Raw genomic sequence first — 24,075 nt, forward strand, 5'->3', positions numbered from 1 at the left:
GGTGATGAGACTCAGTCGAGTGGGGTTTCATAGCACCTTTCGGCTCACGACTGTTTCTACCGGAACATGTGTCAGCTTAGACTTTTACAGGGAGGTGGTATTGGCTACGATTACAGATTGAGGTTGGAGGGGTGGCACTGGACCGCATCTCTCACGCGCTCACGTACTCTCATCGTTGCTCCGGATGGGTTGGCGCTTCTGCAGCCGCTCGTCCCCCATACTGAACTGACGCAGCAGGACTTTGTGCTGAAAGAGAACGAGCGCAAGGGATAAGAGTCGGGTTTGGGAAAGGGGTGGGGACCCCGAGCAAGTAGGGTCAGGGTTCTGTCGAACCGCAAGCGCGGGACGGCAAACGCCGTCCTCCTGTAGCACGTCTGGCTCCGAGCACATGCGTGGCGTGCAGAGTGGACCTCCCACTCAAGAACTTCACTGCAATGGCAATATCAACATTAACTTCTTTAGCGAGCGCTTTTCTCCACGCCAGCGCACATGTTCACATTGACTGCTTTAAATCGACTTACAATTATTTACCCACTTAAACGGCAAGGTAGTTTCACCTACGTAAATTCGAGGTATGTACCTTGATCGAGGGTACTACGGGAGGAGGCAGGAGTTGAACCGAGGTCTTTCAAGGGCAAGGCGACAGCTCAAGGGCTAAGTCTAAAGTCTACACTTACGCTGTAAGTCTTAGTCTAAGTTCTGAGTCTTAGTCTAAGTCTAAACTCTAAGTGTGAGTCACTCAGCACCTGTCACTAAGTCTCCTGCTGTCTGTGCTGCACATGTGTAGAAAATGGTTAACAATGACTGTAATACTGGAATCTGTGACTTACCTTTTTTTGAGAAGATTTTGCATCATCTGAGCTAAAAATTAAGCAAACACACACAAACACACACACACACACACACACACACACAGAAACTAGCATTAGAGTGGGGCCGTTGAGAAAATGTGGAAAGCAGCTTCTGAACCGACTTTTAAGGCCGATGGTGTGACGGCATCTCGTTGGGTTCTGTACGTACTTGTGCTTCACAATCTTTTCCAGTTCCGGGAGGTCCTCCTTGAGCGCAGAGATGAGCCTGGAGTCGTCGGACACAGTCACGTAGAACTCCTGCCAAACGCAATGAGCTGGATGTGACTCGGAGAGTCAGACTCCTCAACGCAGGGGACACTGACACTGTAACTGAGAAGCGGAGTTTAGGAAGCGGAGCACTGTGGGAAAAGGGGCCAAACAGACCTCAAGGAAGGCCAACGAGGCCTCCTCCTCCTGAAGGTGATCTCCGTAGAGCGAGGCCCAGTGCAGCACTAGGCGGATGACCCTACGCTTGTTGCTGAGGGCGTAGTCCAGCTTCTCCTGCTCGGAGCCCTGAGAGCCCTGGGCATGGTAAGTGCAGTGCTGTCAAGGTAAGGAACCGCTCCAAGAACAGCAGCTGTTGGGCTCAGCCTGTAGGCTTTACCGCACCATGATGCAGGGATGAGAAGCCAGCCGACCCTGGAACCACAGAGCTTTTTCGTTTTACCTGAATTTTACATCGTTACAACACTCGCTACTCTGATTCGTGTGAAAATGTGATTAGCGAAACGCCTACGAAACATTTAACATCTCATCATCTCCATCTCCACTAAGGCATCGCTTTTGGTTGAATTGCACTTCAACCAAAAGCGATGCATAAATGAGAAAAGAAGACACCAGAAAGACGCGAAGGAGCGAGACGGTAGGCGGAAAAGGGCCGCCTGGAGGAGGTAGGGCGTAGGGGGCGAGGCGCGCAGTGGAGGAAATGTGCGGCGGGGGGGCTGAAAGGATATTGAGCCATGAGCATCGGGCACAGCTGGCCGTTGGGGAGGAAGACACAGTGCATGAGCACGAAGTCGTCCAGGGCCGGGTCTGCGGGAACAAAGACGGGTCATGGGTGCGAGGTCACAGAGGTCCCGAGGCTCTTCGTCGGGCCCGGCTGCGCACGCGCCCGGACGGGTCGGTCCCCGCCGAGCTCAAACGTAGCGCAACGCTTAGATGGCATCTAGACGAGGAGCGGCAGCAATCCGGGTTTTGGCAACGGCATCGAGAGAGGATCTGAAGAGGTACGAGTCTGGGCTGGAGATGCGGCGAACATCACGGCCCATTTCGGCCTCTTCTGACCCTTACGACAGCAATCGAGGTGAATTTCCATCATAAGAGCCAGAACTGCATTCACACTAAGACACAAAAACGGTCATAACCACGCAGAGCTGAAAGACGGGCGTAAAGTTTCTCACAATTAACATTAAACAATGTCATTTACACCGCAACATCCTATGAGCGGCCTCGTGGCGTTTCTGCTATCTAGCTGCACCCTCTAATTCTCACACCTAGGAATATTTCAGCGCTGCCGTTGCTAAGCGTGCGTCGGAGCGGACGGCCGGAGTACCTGCGTCGGGGAAGTGCGAATCCAGGCGCATGGTTTCCAGGAAGTGCTCCAGGATTTTCTCCGGAGTGCCCGACATCACGGTGTACCTGTCGAAGGGATCGCAGGCATCGCGTTGGCACCGGGCGCCGTGCACCTGTCACACTCTCATATCCCGGGACCGTCAGTCTCACTGTCAGCGTCCATATTTTCTCACCGGTACTGAACCGCCATTAATGATCCCTACAGGTCTACCGGAGCGAGACACCCCCCATAAGGTTGTATGGCTTTTCGCAAAACCACGCGGATGTCGTCGTTAGGGGCACCGCAGCGGCGAAAGTGACGTCGCCTTTCATTATCAGAGCACTTACGAAATGCCTCACGACAGAAAGACGTGGCGGCATGGATTTATGGCGCTGTTTTCTCTCGGGTGGCGCACGCTCATTAGACGTCGTAAGGAAATATGCGTAAAAGTCACGTTCGGGTGACGGCGGATCCAGAGTGTTGCAGGAGTGAGCGGACAGCAGCGCGCACGGCGCTTTCACTGCAGCTGACTGACCGTCCAGTCACCCTCTCTCCCTCGTCTCCCCTGGGGACTCGAGTCATTATAATTGACGAGTCTCTCATTAACAATGGGTCTATGTCGATCGGTGTATGTCGACGGTGGGGATCACTTAGGGCGCAGGACCCCGCCAGAGGCCTAACACCGTAACACTTCATGGTGTCTCAACTTTATTTTTGGTTTGGTTCAGGTTCACCCACGACAAGTCACAGTGTGTGAGTGACAGAGAGTGTGTGTTCAACTGATGTGTGGATGAGTGACCCAGTGTAAGTAGTCTATCTAGCAGTGTAAGTCTTTGAGTGCTCTGGTTTCCTCCCACACTCCAAAGACATGCATTTCAGGTTCCCCATAGTATGTGAGTGACAGAGAGAGTGTGTTCCACTGATGAATGGATGAGTGAGTAGTGTATCTAGCAGTGTAAGTCACCGCGGTGAATAAGGTGTGTGGGCTCATAACACTACATAGAGTTCATTGGAAGTCGCTTTGGAGAAAAGCGTCTGCTGAATAAATACACGTAAATGTAAATGGTTGCGAGAAGGTCTTCCTCGGGTGCTGTTTCACGACAGCGCAACTTTACCAACCTCAGCAAGACGGCCTTCTTATTTTAGAGCCGACGCACTACTTGCAAAAGAAGATGTGCAAAAACGGGTCTTTACTTTGCTGGTTTATACAGAGCGAGGAGGCTGTGTGTTCAGCAGGAATAAGGACACAGGGCTGTGGGACAGGACTGCTTGGTGCACTTCTTCACTCTCGAGGCAGTAATGGGACACATGGCAGTGTGGGGAACGCAGGTTAGGAAAAGGTAGGGGGCTCTACTTGTAGTGCGTCGATGCGCCACTGTGGTTGGAGGTTCGGCCGCTGCTGGGGCTTTTTTCCAGGACTAGCACATCCTGCTGGTGTTCTTTGAGGCGCACCGTGTTGGCTTCCACGTCCTGCGGACACACGGACAGAGCGGTCAAACAAGCGAGAGCTTAAAAACAGGATCGCAAGAGCAAAGGTTTCTGTGGCAGGGGTCTTTAAACTGTAAAATGTGTGGCGCGTGTGAAGAACGAGGTGTGATTTTCTTCTGAAAACACCTCTGCAAACTGCCGGGCTGAGCCTGTGTGTTTAAGAGGACATTTTTTTTTACTTTAAATATTGGGCACTTCTTTTCCCCACAACGGGGGTGCGGTGGTGCGGCGGTGCAGTGGCCCAGCGGGTTTGGTCGGCTCATACTCTCTGGCGAGTCTGGGCTTCGAGTCCCGCTTGGGGTGCCTTGCGATGGACTGACGTCCCATCCCGGGTGCGTCCCCTCCCCCTCCAGCCTTGCACCCCGTGTTGCCAGGTTAGGCTCCGGTTCACCGCGACCCCACTCGGGACAAGCGGTTTAGACTCTGTTACCCCAAAACAGCTACTAGCATAGTGGTTACAGCTGCTGCCTTTAGATGCAAAGGTTGCAGGTCTGAATTCCCACCTCCAACTGTAGCACCTTTGAGCAAGGTACTTACCCTTAAATTGCTGCACTAAAATTACACAGCTGTATAAATGGGTAAATCATTGTAAGTAGCTTAACGTGGTAAGTCTCTTTGGAGAAATGTGTCGGATAAACGCGAACGAAACAGTACATTACCCCCCAGGGGCAGGCACGGGTGCAGTACTTCACTCCACCAGAAGGGGGTGACTAAATCTGCAAAACCTCCTTCTCCCTGTTCGGACTCAAGGTAAGAACCAGTGCTTTACCATAACCTTTCGGCATTCGCTCAGCGTCCTCTTCAAGTTCAAAGGTCAGAAAAGAGGGTTAGTCATTTTCATCTATGACAGCTAATTCTGTCATTTTCAGCGGCAGTCGCAGAAGCGGGGTGGGGCAGCAGGGGTGTGGTGGTTAGAGCTGCTGCCTTTGAACCCGAAGGTAACAGGTTTAAATCCCCTTGAGCAAGGTACTTACCCTAAATTACTCCAGTAAAAAAAAAAAAATTACCCACTTGTATAAATGGGCAAATACTTGCAATTCTCCTTGGATAAAAGCGTGAATGAATGTGTCAGTTTCTCGTGAATCTCGGTATATCCCCACTGCTTTTTCATGTGTGCTGCTCAAGTAGCACCTGCTACTTGCCGATACGATGCGAAGTCGTTAACTAGTCATGATGTCAAAGCAGCATTTTACTGCAGTGCAGACCGTGCAAGACAAAAATCTTGAAAAGCAAGCTTAAGAGAGCTGAATATACCGAAACGTGAATATACTGTGTCCAAGGGGTCTCCGGCCGGATCCCGCCGTAGCAGACTCACCCTGAGGATGCGGTTAAAGTCTTCCTTGTCCACACGTAGGAAGTGGCAGTTGTCCTCTCGCAGGACGATGGAGGCGGCCCGCGGCGCGTCGTTCACCAGGGCCAGCTTCCCGAAGTCGTCGCCCTCGTGCAGCGTGCACACGACGCCCTTGGGACGGGAGCCGGAGTTACCCTCATGTCACGCTAAAGCCCAGCAAGCGTATCCAAGGAAATAAGGGACGCTCGCGTCCACCGTCACGCCGGAATACCTTGCCATAGATGACGACATTTACGGAGCCCTTTAAGATGATGTACCATGACGTCCCTTCTTCTCCCTGATTAAACACTGCAAGCAGCAAAGAACCACCGTTACTTTCAGAGCACGCTGTGCATCCGCGCGGAAGCTCTACGCGTCCGCTCTAGCGCCCCACGCCATTTCCAGTCACTTCAACGTCAGGTTAGGACGCGGAAACAGAAACGCGGGATGGAAATCAGGCAAAGGGTTTTCTCGAGGCCTCGTGACAGATGGAAATCGAGGCGCGGATGCGCCGAACGTGAAGTCCGCTGGAGGCACGGAAACCGCGTGCGTGCGTGAGTGAGTGCGTGCGACGGAAGGTGAGCTGCGTTACTCACGCACTGTTCCAGCTTTGGCGTGGGACTCAAAAATCAGCACGCCGGCCAGTTCCCGTTTGACCTGCCGCGGCAAACGGCACGTTAAGGCGCGGAGGTGACGTCAGCGCAACGCTGGGGCGTTAAAGGTAACCTGAGCTGCACTTACAGTGGTGGAGAGGTGAGATAAGGCCTTAATGTGGAGAAGCTCTTCGTACACGATTTCTAAATCGTCCACCGTCCTCTGGCCTGGCCTGCGGGGGAAGGAGACAGCAATTTTAAACGTCCGACTGGAGATAAAGTAAAATTCATCCACTTCTTGCGGGCCTTGCGGAGCGCGGGACAGAGCCAAAAGGAGTAAAAGCCTAAGTGACGTTTGCAGTCCTCGGAAACTTAGGAAAAGTAAAAGGTGACATTTGGTAGGAGTCACCCGAACGACTAGCTACGGTCTGTTCCACGCGTTGCTTTTTCCGAAACGTCAGCGACGGCGTCTTCCTCGGGTCGCGGAAGCAAAGACCCGTGTGTCTGCGGATTTGCGTCTCTCCTCCTACGCGGCGAAAAGCTTCGGAAAGAGTACGTTTAACGTGTCGATATGACGCGGGGGAAGACTGCCGAACGGGCGCTGGAGAGCATCGGAATGTGCGGAGAAGGGCGGAACGAATTTACGTGAAGCGTACACCTCCGGTCAACGGGGGGCGACCTCTCCGCCCTCTACTCACGACTTCCTGAGGATCACGCGCATGTGGGCGTCAGGCCCGATCTGGGAGAGGAAGAGGAGGGTGTCCTGCAGCTCCTCGTCGCTCTCCTTCTTCTCTTCCTCGGTGGGTGGGGGCGCATCCTCCTGCTCGTCGTCAAGGAAACGGTAGAAAAGGTACTTGTCCTGGAAGTGGAGCTCCTGATCCGCTGCATCCCACACAGGAATGGAAAAACGTCGTTCACAAACACACATTTACCGCACCCTCGCCGGATGTCCTGCTGAACACGCCTCGGCGTCACGGGCGCGTGGAAGCACACGCCAAACGCGGAGCCGGGCACGCGCACAACAGGACTTCGCCACATCGACGGGGTACATTCGCGGTGATTTACTCCAAAGATCCCCGAATTGTTTCGGGTTTCGTCGGAACATCTGGTCCGAACCGTATGTGGGAGGCCCTGCGTTGCCAGGGTTCATGAGCAAAGGAGAGAGAGTAGAAGTAGAGGCAGCAGAAGTAGAGCAGTGCCGTAGGAATGGATTTGAGCGATCTGCTCCACCTTCCATGCTTGGCTTGGCGTACGGTGTACGGGTGCGGCGCAGGAATACGGTGCAGCGGCGTAGCGATGTGGTGTCCTTACCGTGGTTGAGCACGCCCTCCTCCAGCAGCGCCTGCCACATGCCCACAGCCTGCGTCCGCGAGTGGACGCAGGAGCTCTGCTGAGTCAGCCAGTCCACCAGCTCCGTGCCCACACAGCACTGCCTGCAGGGGTCATACACACACAGGGCGATGTCTCTCACACACACACACACACACACACACACACACACACACACACACACACACACACACACACACACACACACACAGCACCGCCTGCAGGGGTCATACACACACAGGGCAATGTCACACACACACACATCTGTTTTCCTGTCTGTCTGGGGATCTCGCACTGCCTCCCATTTCAATGCAATAAACGATTCCTCACTGCACTCCTGCGAAACCTGAACTAAAACTCAAAAAATATAAAAAGGTAGTAAGAAAGGCTGTTTTTGCCATCCTAGCTGATCGAAAGTCATAAAACAGTGTGTTTTTCTAACAATTTAGCAACGCTGCTTTCAGAGTACGCCTGACACACCCCTGACACTCTCTCTGGGGTTAGGTCAGTTAGGGTTAGGGTTAGCCCTCACCCCAGTCCTAACCCTAATCCTAAGGTTAGAATGCACAAAGAGCCCATTCTACTACCAGGGAGGCTTTGACGGGAGCTGCTCTGCCCCGGGGACTTCAGGAACAGCGCACCTGTACGTCTTCAGGTGGTATTTCCTGTCCCTGATCATGTGCGACGCCCTGGAGAGGATAGCAGAGCGCAAGACCTTTCCCGCCCGCAGGATCTTTTCTGATGGAATCTGTCGCAGAGAAACGGGAGACGGAGCACGAGCGGCACATTTCAAACAGATGTTCGCGGAACAGCTGGAAGCATCGCCGTCCCGGCTTCGCTGTGAGCCCTTGGGTACCTGAATAATGGATCTACCACAGAGTTTGGCTTGACTGTCAATGAGTGGGGTCTGAAAGGAAAGATGGCGGTACAATAAAAAATGTCAAATAAAGAAGGAATAATATGGGTGGAATCTGAATCAGGTAAAATATTAAATAAAACAAAACGTGAACGCAGAACTACTTAATTTAAAAGCGTACGAGAAACTTCCTAAAATGCGCAAGACAGGCGATATGCTCCACGGAGCCGCTGAAATTTCGCACTTTCCCTCCAGAGAACTGTCTTTACTTTAATTTGGATGTTAAATCACTTTGCACAGTTAGTCTTTTTCCCCCCGGCGGAATAAAAGCGATGGAGAGGATTGAGGTGTAAAGGGGTATTACTTTCTTATGGGATGACTGCAAAGTAGTGTATCGTTTCGCAGGGCTGGTTTATTGTTTTTCCTCAAATGAGAGCCATCCTCTCAAAGGACCTGAGTTTGACATGGTAGCCTAGAGCAGAGTACTTACCCTGAATCACTAATAATTCCACTACTAATTACTGCATCATGAGTGGTGTCAAGCCAACTTGGACTCATGGTGACCACTTGGAGACTTCCATGGTAAGGAAGGGGTTAACCACTGCCATCTTCCTCACATGTGCATTTATTCCTCAGGCTGATGCATTTTTCCAAAGCAAATTACTATATTGAACTACCTACAATTATTTACCCATTTATACAGCTGGGTAATTTCATTGGAGCAATTTAGGGTAAGTACCTTGTTGAAGGGTATTATAGTTGGAAGTGAGATTCAAACCCATGACCTCTAGATCCAAAGGCAGCAGCTCTAACCACTATGCTACCAGCACTGGAGACATGAGGCCACCACACAAACTCTTTACACCGTGTGTTGGATTTGAACGTACCACCCAGGCACCGCGAGGCTCAAGCGCTACCCCATGTCCGCTGAGCCCAATCCTATAATAACTACCCAGCTGTGAAAATGTGGACATAACCACAAGTAGCTAAACTATGTAAGCTGCATTGGACAAAAGCGTCAGCTGAAGAAATTAATAATAATTACGCTAACAACAGCGGAACTGTCTCAGCCTTCATATGCCCTTGTCTGCCGGAAAAGGTTGAACGCTCCGGGATCCGTCATTCCGTGTCGCGAGTTCCTGATGTTTGTCCTCTTTGCAGCGACGGGACAGGCGTGCAAACACACTCTGAAAGGCCTTCCTTCCTCGTCTTTGTTGGCACAACGTCACGCGCGTGGTCCCGCGGCGGGCACGGCCCTCGCCCTCTCAGCGCCAGGTGTCAACAGAGCTCTGTTTTGCGCTGGCTGAGCACACATGGCCGCCGTTTGCTTTTTGCAAGGACAAAACAGTCCGTGGAGGCGCCTGAAGACACCTTATCGGCGTCGCCTCCGTGTCCGCCCGTCGGGCCGACGGCGCTCCTCCGTCGACCGTCGCAACCGCCTCGGTCGCCGAGGCGACCGGCGACAACCTGAACGGAACCCGTCGCACACCCGGAGGTGGAAGCATGGTAGGGGCAGGGGTTTCCATGGAAACGCAACAATAAGTGGACGTGCTAATCCCTGCGGAGCAGTGACAGACACGCTGGTGTCGCACCTGGAGATCTGAAAGGAGGCCGTAGCCCTTTCGCGGAGACCGTGACCGGCGGCCGACCCCCCCGGCAGCAGCTGCTCTTCAACATCAAAAACGAAGGAGCGCTTCCGGCCGAGCGCGGCTCCCCACGCCGCATCTACGTTACCTTTAATGGAGATTCCGCGGGGCTCTGAAGTGTAAAGTGATACGGCACCAGCAGCTGGAGAGAGTCTCTCGGTCAGACCGAAGGAATAAAACACCATCTGCTTCGATGATCAATTTACCCCTTTTCTTCACGCGCACCCTGGGTTAATGCACTTCAGATCCCCGGTATCCTCTCGTGCATTTCCCAAAAGGCTCTTGAAGGAGTTATTTCTGCGGGCAGTTTGTAACAACAGCTTCCCATACAGTAATTATACCCTCCGGTCTTAAGGACCGATGAAGGAAACAATGAAGTATGCAAAACAAGCAGATTTTAATGGAGTGAAAGAATTTAACTACTAATTAAATTAATTATCTACATGAATACCGGGGGTGAGCGGTTGGTACGTGAGGAACCGACGGAAATAAGGCCAGGGCTTGTCGTCGGCTGGTGCTGCGCCCTGCTCGTCGTTTCGTGGCGGGTACTGGCAAGTGTCGGTCAGCGAGGTACGCGCAAGTGCTCTTTTAATAATTTATTATCATCCCCTGCGTCTTACTGACAAATGCTGCACTTAAAATGCTCACGGAAAATCGGTCCGATAGCGAAAGTGGCCCGATATTAGATTATTTCCGTAGCGGATGTGGAGCTGGGTGTGGGGTTTCGGTGGAGACCCCCTGCTTTCCGAGCGCAGATCGCGATACAGCTGCAGAGGACGACACAGCATTTTTACCGAGTGCTCAGTAGTTTAAGTAACATAAGTCGTCGAATTTGGCTTTAAATCCACGCGTCCAAATTCGCAAAGCGTATTGATCTATGGCTGATCGCGCTGAAAAAACAGGCACTGTGGCATCTGTACATTTTACAACTAGATGAGACGCAGCGATACGGCTGTACCGGCATCACTGGAATATCACTATAAACTAGAACGATGTGTTTATGGCAGGTTTGGCCAGCGCCTGCTCTTTGGCGGGTCTGGGGTTCGAGTCCCGCTTGGGGTGCCTTGCGAGGGACTGGCGTCCCGTCCCGGGCGCGTCCCCTCCCCCTCCGGCCCTGCGCTCTGCATCGCCAGGTTAGGCTCTGGTTCGCCGCAACCCCGCTCGGGACAAGCGGCTTCAGACAACGCGCGTGTGTTTATGGCGCACGTGGCCCTGCCGACCCAACGGGGGGAGGGAAAAGGCACCCGAGGCACACCGGTGGCCCATCTCAACTATTAATTGTCTGGTTATCTCTCTCTGCTGCAGGATGGGGTGTTTGAGATCTGGAACCAGAGTGCATCAAACCCCCCCCCACCCCACCCCACCTTTTGGAAGTGTTGTTCCACCTCCCTGTACCTTTACAAAACAGTACCCTTACACTCCTCCCCACGCCTCTACTTTTTCCAGTGGCACTGAAGCAAGGAGTGTGCCACGGTGATGTTAACCACCTACAAAGTCATTGTGTATTCGGATTTTGTATTTCCATTTAAAGGAACTGAGGGATGCGTGTCCCAGAGGGTGAAAACTACTCCCCAAAGGGAGCCATCACCTTGTCGCCAGGTCCCTTTCATTCACTTGGTTGTTTGTGATACGTGTACAGTTTTATTTAGCAGTCGTTTCTGGTATTTTTGACACGTTACGTGATGGTACTCCAGAACAAACATGATGTATTCCAGGGAAAATGTCTTATTTCTGTACAGCCCTTCTACATCTCTGGGCATTTCTGTGATATTCTTAAACTTGCACGAAATGTATGCGTCGCGAGTTCGTGCTTTTCATCCGAGATCACAGTCAAATGTTTGCAATTGCGTTTCTTATTAATGCACAAATAAATACTTTTTGGTTTGTAGCATTAATTTGGTCGTGCTCTCAGTGCCATTCTCAGTGGTACTGATGTCTTCTTGGATCATCCGGATCTGCATATGCGCATGATTTCATAAATGACTGTATTCGCTGCTAGTTTGAGCACAAACAATTGTCAGTTTTACAAATCTCTGTAGCTTTTGCACAAGATAACTTCTATATTTGAGTATGTCTGTCTCAGTCTTGAGACACTATATTATATATCTATTTGCAGCATAAGCCTGTCTTTACTAACAGTAAGCCGAGACGTATGTTTAATTTTAGAAATCAAAATATTTCAGAGGACCAGCACCACTTTTTTACATGAGTCAGATAATTTCTAATGACATTCACAAAACTATTTTAGAGTAAGATTTTATTAATTTTAATTAAATATCCCACCGTACCTTCATGAGCCATCCTTTGCATTACTCACTGTGTTGACTTCTGCAGGGCATTCCAGGTCACTTATCTTACTGTGCTGTATATTTCCCAAAAATGAAGCATGCATTTCCCAAACAAGCCTTGCTCAAGAGAAACTTTGTGCTTAAGGTCCAAAAAACAAACTACAGAAGTGATAAACTGTTCCACTGTAGTTATTCTTAGATGACAAAATGTTCCGTCTAGAGTTTGGATTATCCTCGATCTCACTTCCTAAACGATAAACAAATTAAAAAAAGGTACGGAGATGGGATCTTTGACAGGGTTGGAAAACAAAGACGAGAAGAGGAAGAGGAACTCCTGAAATTGGCCACAGTTCCTAACGTGTGCCCAGTTCTCTTTTTAACATGAATGCGAAAAGATGAGCATTAATGAGTTCTGTCCTCTCATTAGAGGCAGAAAAGGCACCGTTGAAATTCTTCCACTACTCCTGTAACTATGGCAACTAAAACAACCAGTTTAAGCAGTTATTCAACGAAATAACAGAATAATGTAAAATGAAGTGTCCTGTGCTAAAGGGCGAATTCACTTGACTCAGTTGGATTTTCAATGTTACGGTGCCAGTGTTTACAGGTTAAGCAGAACATTTTTTCACCTAAACACATTGCTCATTTAAATAAGACATGGAAGCTGAGACCGCACTTAATAGTCTTGTTTAAAATGAACCGCTTACCTTGTTCAGATTTTTGGAGAGGGAACCTAATGCATTGCTGCTCAAATTATCTTTGTCCGGCAATCCTGAAGAAAAAAAAAAAAAAGCACGTTCAGTCTTTTTCAAAAAAAAAAAAGAAGAAAAAACACAGATTTACACTGAACATTTTGTTCTTTTAAAATAACAGCATATATGTTTGTTTTGTTTTTGTTAATTCTGACATATGATAATATTGTAAGTTCAATATCAAAGTAACAATAGGCAGCACTGAGTGAGCTCAATTATTAGAAGGGTACAGCAATCAGTAGATGTACTTGAGCTGGATGGGGTATATATATAGCATTTGGGAATTACAGTAATAAGGGCCAAACAGCGCACGTTTTCGTTGTTAATCGTCTTGATATCACACTTGACGCTGATACAAGACAAAAGACACCTCTAAATGACTCAAAGACTTACTCTCTGCAACGTGATCAGTGGAAGCCGGGAAAAACTAAGGAAATGTTGGTACGATACTTTTCAGAGCTTACATAATCCTTTCAGAAAGGGACCTAGTTTTATTTAAAGGTCAGATCTGGGTGGTTAGTAGGGAAGGATGTAGCAGAACTACATGAAGTCCACAGCATTTCTCGACACATTTGCTCCCGTGACCTTGTCTCTTGTTCAGCCGAAGGAAAAGAACCTCATTAACGGACCCTTTACCTGCAAGGAAACCTCTTTTCATTGTATTTATAGTGTGGGCTCACGGATGAATTGTATCACTCCAGCCAGAGAAGGGGAACGAAGACGGATTTTCGTCAGTCATCAAGGATTCCACATCCACGCCAAAATATTCAGACGCTGCCATTTTTGTTTGCGCTTTGCTAGAAAGTGATTGCTCAGGGTTTTCCGGGTTTTGCACAAATATGCCGTTGTACTAGGCAGCGCTTCCCACGGCGTACCCAGCACTCACTGTCGTTGTTGGGTCCGCTTTCCATGACACCGTACGGCGGGGCCAGCAGTCCAGCCATGCACTGACGGTACTTCTGCAATAAACACATAAAGCACTAAGTAACTAATCAACTAAACAAACAAACAAAAACAAAGAAATAAACAAAGCAGGAAATTCAAGCCTCAAAGAGAACGGAATGATTAAACCTCTGGACTGAAAGTAATATCTGAGAAACCGGAGCCTTTTCAGTGAGTCGGTTCATTACTTTCACAGCGCTTGGTTGTAAATGTCATTTCGTTTGACTTGAAGCTTCTAGGCCTTTACATTATGGTAGTTCCCTTTCCATGTTACTGTCCCTCTCCCGCCTTTTGTCCCTGTCTGTCTCTTTCACTCTCTCCCTAATGAAGATCTCAGCTCGGGGTTATATAATTACGCAGCTGGGTCTCGCAGCCGGAGGTCAGAAGTCTACAAACAGCTTTACAATCGAAGCCTCGCTGAAATTAAACTCCAGGCTGCAACCTCAGACCTCTCCACCATGCCCACACTACAAAAAAAAAAAAAAAACAATAAATGAGCTTTTGAACAGACAAAAACTTTGATTTTTTAAAAAGTGTTGCTTGACACACCCTGTTTACGGGTTTTACAAAAATATAGGTACATAACTGAACAAGTGATCCTAACTAAGTACAAGTATTGATGGATGGAAAAAGAAATGAAATCAGCTGGAAATGCACATTATCGGGACACCGAAGACATCATCATAGCCGTAAAGCCTCAATGAGAAGCGCCGGAAATATCTTTAAATACAATTTCTTCACAAAGGTAAAACTGTAGGTGCTCACGTTTGTTCCTGGAGGCCTGCAGTGCACCTCTGCATTTTTGCCCAAAATAATGATTCCCACAAGTATTCGAGGATTCCGCCTAAACACTGATGTTCTTAGCAGTCAGACTATGAAGACCTGTCCGCCCCGCAAAAATCCTTCGGGACCAGCAGGAAGACCCCGAGTTTGACCGTTTCCTCCCGTAGTTGTGCGAATTTTGATTTCCTAGAGACAGTACGACAAAGATTACGCCTGGCTGAGCCGTAGCGACAGCCTCCAGGTTATTACGACTTGATAAATTCCCTTAAATCTGTACATTCTGAAGAGGAGCGGGGATTACGTCAGATTACACCGCCAGAGCCAACCGCGCTCCGAAACGAGCCGAGGGCAGTTCACGCAGACGCACACGAGCCACCGTTCGCAACGCGCTGATGAACGCCTCTATTCTCTGTTAGTCCGAGCCGTAAAAAACGATGCACCTCACATGCATATTAACTGCACTCTGTTAGCACATCCTGAGAAAGTTCAAAAAACATCGGAATAACCAAGATGAGCGCTTCAACAGGTGTGTGGCGCCAAGCAATATTCGAGGGTCTGAGATCAGTACAGAAGCAGGTAACTATCTCCATAGACGGTATAAATAAAGAACACGATACATTCGAAGCCATCTTGTCCTATAATAATAACTGGTACAAATCAAAACGTATGAATCTCTATTCAAATAAGGGTGATTATTGCAGATACTTTTGTCTTAGCCTCATAAAAATTAAGAAATGACAACCGAGGGAAATATCCTCCAAACCCTACTGTGACGGATCACATATACGACAAAAGGTGTAAATGAAGTTTCCCCAAATGCACTAATGCTATTAAACATTTCAGAATACCACACAACATCCACATGCACAAAAATTAAGTCGGGGGGGGGGGGGGGGGTGACTATGCATGTAGGGTAGCTGGTAACAGAAGGGTTAGAGCTCCTGCCTTTAGACCCAAGGGTTACAGGTTTGGATCCCACCTCCAGCTGTAATACCCTTAAGCAAGGTACTTACCCTAAATTGCTCCAGTAAACTTACTCAGCTGTATAAATGGGTGAATAATTGTAAATCCTGCTGGAGAAAAGTGACAGCTCAATGAATTAATCTATATTATAATATGTATGTTAAGCCCAGTGTTGCTATATTGTTTCTGCCTCATTAGACATGCAACTAATAAGCAGTTTTCATTCATATTGCACTCTTGCCAATTCTACAATATTCAATAAACGAGCAAAACAGATGTGGTATACAAGTAGTAAGGTAGTTATGAACCTGGCCCTGTCACCTGAAGGTCACCGGTTCAAGCGGCAGGAATAGTCTTGGTGTTTTACCCTTGAGCCAGGGACCGAGTCCCCCGAATTAAAAAATCAGCTGGACCCAAGCAGCACCAAGCCACGCAGATGGCGCCATGTTTCAGGCAGGCCTGCACCCTTGCGGGGGTGCTGGTCTCATGTCGGGTCGGGGGTGTTGTTCACAGGGGATTAGAGGGCAGGTGGCAGGTGCACGCAAACGCACGATTTCCACAACACGGACCACACACAGCGTCCCCTTAGCGTGCCAGCTTCACAAGGAGATAAGTAGGAACAGGAGCTGTTCAGGCTGAGCAGCTGGTGATTTTACACCTTGACTATTGCAAACCTACATAAAAATGCTGAAATATAAAAGCACAGGTGTATGATATTGCATTTCTAAATAAGGTAACAATAAAGACACGCGCACTCACTCACTGTCGATAACCACTTGTCCAGCGTAGGGTCATGGCGGGTCAAAGCTCATCCCAGAAGGCACCAGCGCTACCCGCTGCACCAGCATGCCGACACGATGCAAAAATACCTGTTTCCAGTTGTGACTCTAACTGTTTTGGACTGTGTCATACCAACTCAATTCAATCCTCCTGTACCTGATTATAATTTTAAATTTTCATTGCGGCAGCAGTACTGAAAAAGTCTGTTTAAAAGTACAGGTAAAACAACACAATTTAACTGAAATTTTATTATGTTAATTTTTTCTGCATTTTCCATTAAATTTTGTTCAGTTAACAATAATTTTGACATTAGTTTGTTCTGTATGTCAGTTTTTAGAAAAATATTCAACATTCTTCAAATTAGCAAATACTGGCAAATTTTGCCACTGGGTTCCAAGCATTTCTTCCAGTACAATTTAGGATCTGATGCTTTCTGGAATGTTCAGGTGCCTTCTAGAATCTTCCAATAGCTGTAAAGTACCAAACTAAAACTAATACTCTGAAGAACTAGTGGAATTTCAGTCATCGGCAAACTTTAACCATAATCAATACAAAAATCGACATAACTAATAACTTTGAAAAATTTTGTTGCGTTGTGGTAATCAGCTCATGGTTTCCATGTTTGAAATCGCTGTGAATTAAGATTTACATTTACATCCTCCAAAACAGCAAATCTATAGACAACCTTGTGCAGAAACACCATCAAAAAAAGAAAGGCTGGTCACATGGAATTTGTAATGACCCTAAATTTGATTTCTTCCCCAACAGATCCGATGATAACCGTCCTGAGACCCGGAAAACTACCCCCGATTAGACTAATGCACCCTGAACTTCACTTTTCAATCAGATAGCAGACAGCGGGTTCTATTTTTAAGCTTTGTGAACTCGACTGTTTCCCTTAAACAACGGAATGTCAATCTTCTGCCTTTGCGCTCATATATAATGGAAAAAGGCTCCCAGAGCATTCACTATTTACCTATAAATTTCGCAAAAATAATTAAAATTCAAATAGCATCAACTGTTGGAAAGAGTACTGGGTAGCAAAGCCGGTTTCTCACCAGCCTCACTTTATGGTGCATTCTGAAAACCCTTCCACCAAGAGGAATATCCAGGGATGAGGTCACGCATTTTGTGTCACGTCGCATAATTTAAACTTCCAAACTAATGAGCCTAATGGTGTTAATCCCTTAAGGTTCTGATGTCGTTGGAGAACGCTTTACAAGAGTGCATCGACCAAGCAGCTGCTGTGCCTAATGGTTTACGCCTATAATAAATAATTAAATCCTTCTCCCTGTAGGATTAGGCCGGAATAATGAAATCTTTTGGCTGTAATCCTATCATGGTGGCAGGCTAAGTAGACTGTGACGACAGATATTGTTCAGGTGGATTTTCCTCCACTTAATGGGACAGTCGCAGGCATCAACAGGAAAATTATTGCTGAATTTAAGAAATTTGATTTGGCGGGATTTGAGTATGTTAAATCAGGTGCGTTAATTGCGTAGGAAGAGCAAAATCACTGCAGCACACTGCAGTCGTGCTAAATGAAATTCCACCCTACGCACGCACAGTACAATGGTCGGATCAGGATGTCGAGGTTTCACATCGACAGCAACCAATTGGCTGTGCCGGTTCCAGGGAATGAAAAATGTCCCTGGAACTGGTAACTCTGGGTCCACAGTGGTACCGAGAACTGACTGATCCACTTGAGATGCAATGGTAATAATTGCCCAAAAGTTGAGAGCCAGGATTTACTACATGATACAGTATTAATAGAGGCACTGTGCCATTGACTGTGATGCCTGGACCGGAATCAAGAGGTCACACAGAGTACATACTGTACATTAATGCATCTCCAGCTAAAATACCCGAGAACATCACACCACATCACAGGCTCTCCTGCTCCTCCCCCTTTTGGCAAAAAGAAGAGCAGACAGAAGCGAAATGAAACCTCATTATTTCCAGCCAAGCAATCAAAGTGCTCTGTAGGAAAACCCAGTTGTGCATTTCGGCTATGTCCGTCATTCACGCTGTGCATGCAGAGAATTACTGCAGAAGTCTCAAACTATCATAATTGCTGTCATAGCTACTATCTTTTGACATTTTTCTTTTTACGAAAAACACAAGATTTAAAAAAAAAGAAAAATCTCCACGGGGCACTGCTCGGGAGTGTATATCAGCTTCTAACATTCCAGGCTTTCAAGAAGTGCTGCATGTCTCCTGGCATTTAAGATTCGTGTTTTAAATCTTACATTGCAGTCCCATTAAGTGGACTCACCTGTCTGACAGCCCACCTGTCTCACACCTGCCCCCCCCCCCCCCAGATCAGCAGATTAATACCGTCAAGTCGTTTTATTACATTTACAGTAAGTGCCTCTGCGTAGGTCTCAGTAAGTATTCAAGTGTTGCTGTTTTGTTTGTTTGTTTGTTTTATAAGCCATTACAAAACATGACGGCAACGTGTGTCTTGTGTTTCTTTCTGCTGGCTTCTCTGAATATGATGTCCTTTCCTGGTTCCATCCTGACACGTGGGTACAAACAATACACTGAATAATTGACCCAGTGCTGCATAAGCACTTTTTCTCTTATTATTTAGCCAGCTCCACACACAAACTGTATGCCCGGCCATATCATAGGGGGTCCTTCCTGAACAGCGCTGTCAGTGCACGAGCATCCCGCGCGCGCGCACGGATCCCGATTCTGAACAACGCCGCCTGCTTCGTGTCTCGCGGGCGCGAACTCACCCCGACGCCCCAGTGCGCGTCAACGCTCGGGCCGCGTTGGAACGGAGACGATCTGCGCGCCTCTGTCCCGCAGACGCACGCGCCGCCCTCGGACCCTGTACGCGCGGCAGGATTTGCGGCGTCCCCCGTCTGCGGCGAAGCCCGTGCACGCCGCGGCGCGCTCCGCAGCCCCCCAGCGTACCGAGCCGGACTCCCGTCTCTCTCTCTCTCCCTGTCTCGCTCTCTCTCTCTCTCTCTCTCTCTCGCGCGCGCTGCGAGGCGCGGTCGCCGACTCTTCACGCGCTGCGGTTGCTTAGCGATCACGGTATTGTCATCATCGCGCTCCGCTGAGCGCGTCCCTCTTCCGCGCATCCCGCAAGCGAGGGGCGACGGAGTCCCGCGGGACTCACGCGGTCCCGATCATGCCATGGGCATCCGTTGTTATAACTAGAACGATATTTATTTTGTAATTGATGACATGATGGGGGGGTGCGGTGGCGCAGTGGGTTGGACCGCAGTCCTGCTCTCCGGTGGGTCTGGGGTTCGAGTCCCGCTTGGGGTGCCTTGCGACAGACTGGCGTCCTGTCCTGGGTGTGTCCCCTCCCCCTCCGGCCTTACGCCCTGTGTTGCCGGGTAGGCTCCGGTTCCCCGTGACCCCGTACGGGACAAGCGGTTCTGAAAATGTGTGTGTGTGTGTGTGTGTGTGTGTGTGTGTGTGTGTGTGTGTGTGTGACATGATGTCAATGGTATCTATACTGAGCTCGCAGATGGGCTCCTCCAGTGGATAACACCACACGTAGAGTATAATCCGACTGGAGCTTCTACAAAGAGCACATTTTTTTCTTCCAAGACCAGCAGGTGGCGTACTGGTTAGGGACGTTGTCTTCTACTCAAGGTCCCCAACCTGCTGCAGTACTCTTGATCAAGGTTCTTACCATAAACTACTACAGTAAGAATATCTTGCTGTATGTAAGGGTAAACCGTTGGGTAAAGCTGATTATCTGACATAAGTCACCGTGGATACAGGCATCACCTAAAAAAAGATTGTTATGTGGCAGCAAAATATGACGGAATCATAACCAACAGTGAGGAAATGTCACTTTTTGGAAGAAAATGCCACAACATGCATTTTGTCACAACTTCAGCCTTTGGGTTTTTTGCCTTGTTTGGACAAGTTAAAAACTATCCTTATGTTGCAGGCTTTATGATAAATGAAATGCACACAATAATACTAATGCTAATACTACTACTAATAATAATAATGATGACTGAGGACAATTGTGCTCCCCAGTCCACAAGCCAAGGAGTGTAAAGCGAAACCCCAAAGATACATGCAATAAAATGCTGAAGGTCTGTCCAAGTGTTATCATTATAACAAGCCACAGAAATATCAGCAGAGGACATCAGATCTTAACTGCTGGGTGTTCATTTATGGTGAACCTTGATTGATTTTACTCTTCAAACTTAAATGTGTGTGTGTGTGTGTGTGTGTGTGTGTGTGTGGGGCGCAGGACCTCATTAGAGCAAAGATCCTGCTCATATTTCAGCTGCTCGCTGTCCATGCACACCACTGTAAAGATCATCAAAATGTGCATACATACACCAGGTGGGCAGGCACACTGCTGTGTGTGTCATGTTAGAGATGATGCAACACACCTCTTTGATTCCTGCTCATTCGATCCGATTACACCTCAGTCCTGGAAAGGTAGAGGAAAAATGAACGGACAGCACCTTGACAAAAACCCCCATTATGGCCCAGAAGCAGTGGCAGCACTCTCAGTGCCGTACAGGAGCCACCTGTCACTGAAAGCATCAAAGATTTCTTTGTTTTTATACTGCTACTACCATGAAAAGGCGTAACGCTTAGAACATTAAGTACTCACACTAAAAATGCAAATTAAATTGAGGTGTAAATTTTCGTTGCTGGCTGCAGCGACCCCTAAAGATCGGACAGCACTCTGCTCCATGCTGACCACTCATATAGGTGTGGGGTTGTGGTGGTCTGGAGCCTATCCTTGAAGCATAGGGTGCAAGGCAGAATATACCCTGGATGGGTTCATTACAGGGCAATTACAGTCACACACACTCATGACAGTTTAGGTTCCCCAGTCCACTGGAAACATTTTTGGACCATGGGAGGAAACCAGAGCACCCAGAGGAATCCTGAACAAACACTGGGAGAACATGCAAACTCCACACAGACTGAGCCGGATTCGAACCCACAGCACCACTGTGCCACCATGCTGGCGTCATCATTCTTCACTCAGACTAAGATGAATTACTGCTATTAGCTCAATAACTGTCATGTTGTAAATGCATGTAAAGATTTCTTTACGTTTGCCTCCAGAACTAAAACATTAATTCACGTAATCACAGAGAAGGCAATTATTTTTTGCTCTTGTAAAATCAAATACTTAAAGATCAATAAGCCTAAAGTCAATAATCAATAAAATATGAGCATACTGTGTTTTGTTTTAATTTCAGAGACAGAACATTGTGTGTTTAAATAGCAGAAATGCAACACTAATAGTTTTCAAAAAAAAACATAACAAATTAAAGGCATGAGTTCTCACCATAGGACATGCATTTTCACATTATTTGATTTTAGTCGACGTGCCAAAAAGGTCAGAGTAAATAAAAGTCCGGGACCTGGACGGGAAGCCGGCTCACCCCTGGGCGGTCCCCATGCGGTACGCTGTCAATAGCCCCCCGTCACACCGCTCCTCCTGCCTAGACGCAGCAGCAGCTACAGAGTGACCAAGCGGCGCCTTTGTTGGCCCCGCCCCCCCATGCTGTCACCGCTCATAGCTGGCACTGTCCGAGAGGAACCGACAGGGTTTGTGCATAATGTTTGGCAGCACTATGGACGCACGCAGGGGGACCCTGCTGAAATCGAGGCCACAGCGAGTCTATGCTACTCCCTGTTCTTCAGCCTTTCTGACATCACCAAGAGCCTGCTGAATAGCCGAAGAACATCACTAACACCCCTCCCGCCAATACTGCTGTCCTGATATACGGGACCCCTTCCGAACCCTGCTTGGCTACAGCCTGGTGACACTTGTGGAATAAGAGTGCGTGATAAATAGCTGATTGTCTGGCGCGCGCACCTTTACCCAAGAAGACTGGAAAAGCGAGGCGAGCGGAGTCCCTTTACATAAGCCTCAGCTACCATGTAGGGTGCTGGGAACTAATCAAATAATAAACAGATTGTCCCCTCTAGGCCTCAGGGCTTGCTCTGCTGCCTGCATCCAGGCACAGTGTGAGGACTCTGTGTCAAGTCCACTGCACAAACAAGCACATGGCTGCTGCCCTCCACCACAAAGCCCAGGGTCTCCATGAACAGTGGTGACTGACGATGCAGGTTCTGTCCTGGCCCAAACAACGTCTTTCACAGTAAGCTGGTAGTGTAGCGGTAAGAGCTGCTGCCTTTGGATCTAAAGGTCACAGGTTTAATACCCACTTCTGGCTGCAGTACCCTTGAGTAAGATACCTACCCTGAATTGCTCCAGTAAAATTACCTAGCTGTATAAACAGATAAATAATTGTAACCTCAGCATTATAAGTTGCTTTGGAGAGAAAGCATCAGCTAAACATATATGCATCTAATATTAACATAGACTTGACCATATAATAAACCAAGGTTATTGTGCAACTGTAAAACCACAAAAACTTAAGATTAGCTATTCAGGACAAATTGCTTAGTAATATTAAGTGTTTTTCTTTACAAAAAAAAATTGACTGCAGTATTGTAATAAACACTTACTGTATTTGGAAATTTGTTGAAGAATGAAGTGCTACAAAAGTGATATTCTCGAAATGATACACACTTTCACCCGTTACTGTAAACAAAGTGAATTCATCATCAGAAGAAAAAAAACCATCTGCAAACAGCAGGGATCCCACCTCTAGTCCCCCCACCTGGACATCCTGTGGGCATCGGCTGTGCCTTGATGTTCTGTCCATGAAAATCACAAACAAGAGCAGAGTCAAAACACAACCTTGGCAGAGTCCATCTGAGAACATGGATCGAACACAGAGACCAGAACCACGCACCTGCAGCCCCGGTACCCCATATTCCTGGAATACGTCACAAACGGCTTTCTTGGACTCGCAGCCTATTGAGGCAAACAACTGCACAGCCCTCAGCCGGGGGCTTTTGAGTATCCCTCCGCCCACCCAGGGTCTTTTAGCGGAGGAGGAACTCCAGAACAGGAGAGAAACTACCCACAATCAAGATGTTTGGCTCCAGAGCCCACACTATGTGTGGAGGTGAGAGCAACTATATCTCACCAATACTGTTCTACCGCCTCCACCAGCCTGGGCCCCTTCCCCTCCGGAAGAGGTTACAAACCACATTCCCAGAGCCATTTTCCATTTCCAGGGTCCAGTCCACCCAGATCCATACCACTCATTCCTGCCATTCCTGTCGTTCCTTTCCACTCGACCCCAACCCTTCATCTTGCGGGCGATAAATTCATAAGGTGACTCCACATTGCCATTTGGGGCTGAGCCCAACTAGGGTATGTGTCTTCCCACCAGGCTTTAATTTATGTGCTCATGGGCATCTTCATGGGTTGTTTTTTGCCTAGTTCTCCCCCTCAGACCTGTCACCAACGGGGACCCCATCAGGAGCACAAGGCTCCAGATAACATCGCTGTGACTTTTATGGATGCAGAAGCCCCACCTTCACACCAATGCGTAGGTCCCCTAGTGAGGAGCACATTGTTATGAAAGAAATTGTAAGAAATCTGTACACATATTATAAAAAGACTGACCAAGACTGACATCCATAGTCAATAAATACTTGGTTGAAAAACTAGGAAAAAGAATATAAGTAAAAGACTGGATATGAATCCAGTCAGTCTATGGTTGGGTTTAAAGTTACAAGCAACAGAGATATTAATGAATTTCAGAGATACACACACACACACACACACACACACTTTCAGAACCGCTTGTCCCATACGGGGTCACGGGGAACCGGAGCCAACCCGGTAACACAGGGCGTAAGGCCGGAGGGGGAGTGGACACACCCAGGACGGGACGCCAGTCCGTCGCAAGGCACCCCAAGCGGGACTCGAACTCCAGACCCACCGGAGAGCAGGACTGTGGTCCAACCCACTGCGCCACTGCGCCACCGCACCCCCTCCTCATTTCAGAGATACATTCTGCACTATTTCCTTTCTATTCTGCCGAATTCTG

General features: G+C 48.3%; 1 protein-coding gene across 6 annotated transcripts in view; it reads right to left on the minus strand.

The window, feature by feature from the left end:
• LOC108920347 (rap guanine nucleotide exchange factor 4-like) overlaps positions 1 to 24,075 on the minus strand; it is a 41,938-nt gene that overhangs the window by 5,828 nt on the left and 12,035 nt on the right. For 3 of the 6 annotated variants that reach the window (XM_029247244.1, XM_029247243.1, XM_029247247.1), the window contains 16 exons: positions 13,572 to 13,644; positions 12,641 to 12,705; positions 7,785 to 7,891; positions 7,126 to 7,247; positions 6,513 to 6,696; positions 5,963 to 6,047; positions 5,818 to 5,878; positions 5,454 to 5,530; positions 5,207 to 5,353; positions 3,758 to 3,873; positions 2,404 to 2,489; positions 1,805 to 1,883; positions 1,236 to 1,386; positions 1,021 to 1,109; positions 831 to 861; positions 168 to 246 (listed from right to left, as the gene is read on the minus strand). In XM_029247244.1, the coding sequence (XP_029103077.1) occupies positions 168 to 246; positions 831 to 861; positions 1,021 to 1,109; positions 1,236 to 1,386; positions 1,805 to 1,883; positions 2,404 to 2,489; positions 3,758 to 3,873; positions 5,207 to 5,353; positions 5,454 to 5,530; positions 5,818 to 5,878; positions 5,963 to 6,047; positions 6,513 to 6,696; positions 7,126 to 7,247; positions 7,785 to 7,891; positions 12,641 to 12,705; positions 13,572 to 13,644 (1,552 nt within the window). Of the gene's footprint in view, positions 1 to 167; positions 247 to 830; positions 862 to 1,020; positions 1,110 to 1,235; positions 1,387 to 1,804; positions 1,884 to 2,403; positions 2,490 to 3,757; positions 3,874 to 5,206; positions 5,354 to 5,453; positions 5,531 to 5,817; positions 5,879 to 5,962; positions 6,048 to 6,512; positions 6,697 to 7,125; positions 7,248 to 7,784; positions 7,892 to 12,640; positions 12,706 to 13,571; positions 13,645 to 18,894; positions 19,294 to 21,446; positions 21,504 to 21,543; positions 21,586 to 24,075 lie in introns of those variants that run through there. The other 3 variants (XM_029247248.1, XM_029247246.1, XM_029247245.1) reach the window with 3 other exon arrangements.

This window comes from Scleropages formosus, chromosome 21 (genome assembly GCF_900964775.1).
Source record: "Scleropages formosus chromosome 21, fSclFor1.1, whole genome shotgun sequence".
In the NCBI taxonomy this organism is placed as follows: domain Eukaryota; kingdom Metazoa; phylum Chordata; class Actinopteri; order Osteoglossiformes; family Osteoglossidae; genus Scleropages; species Scleropages formosus.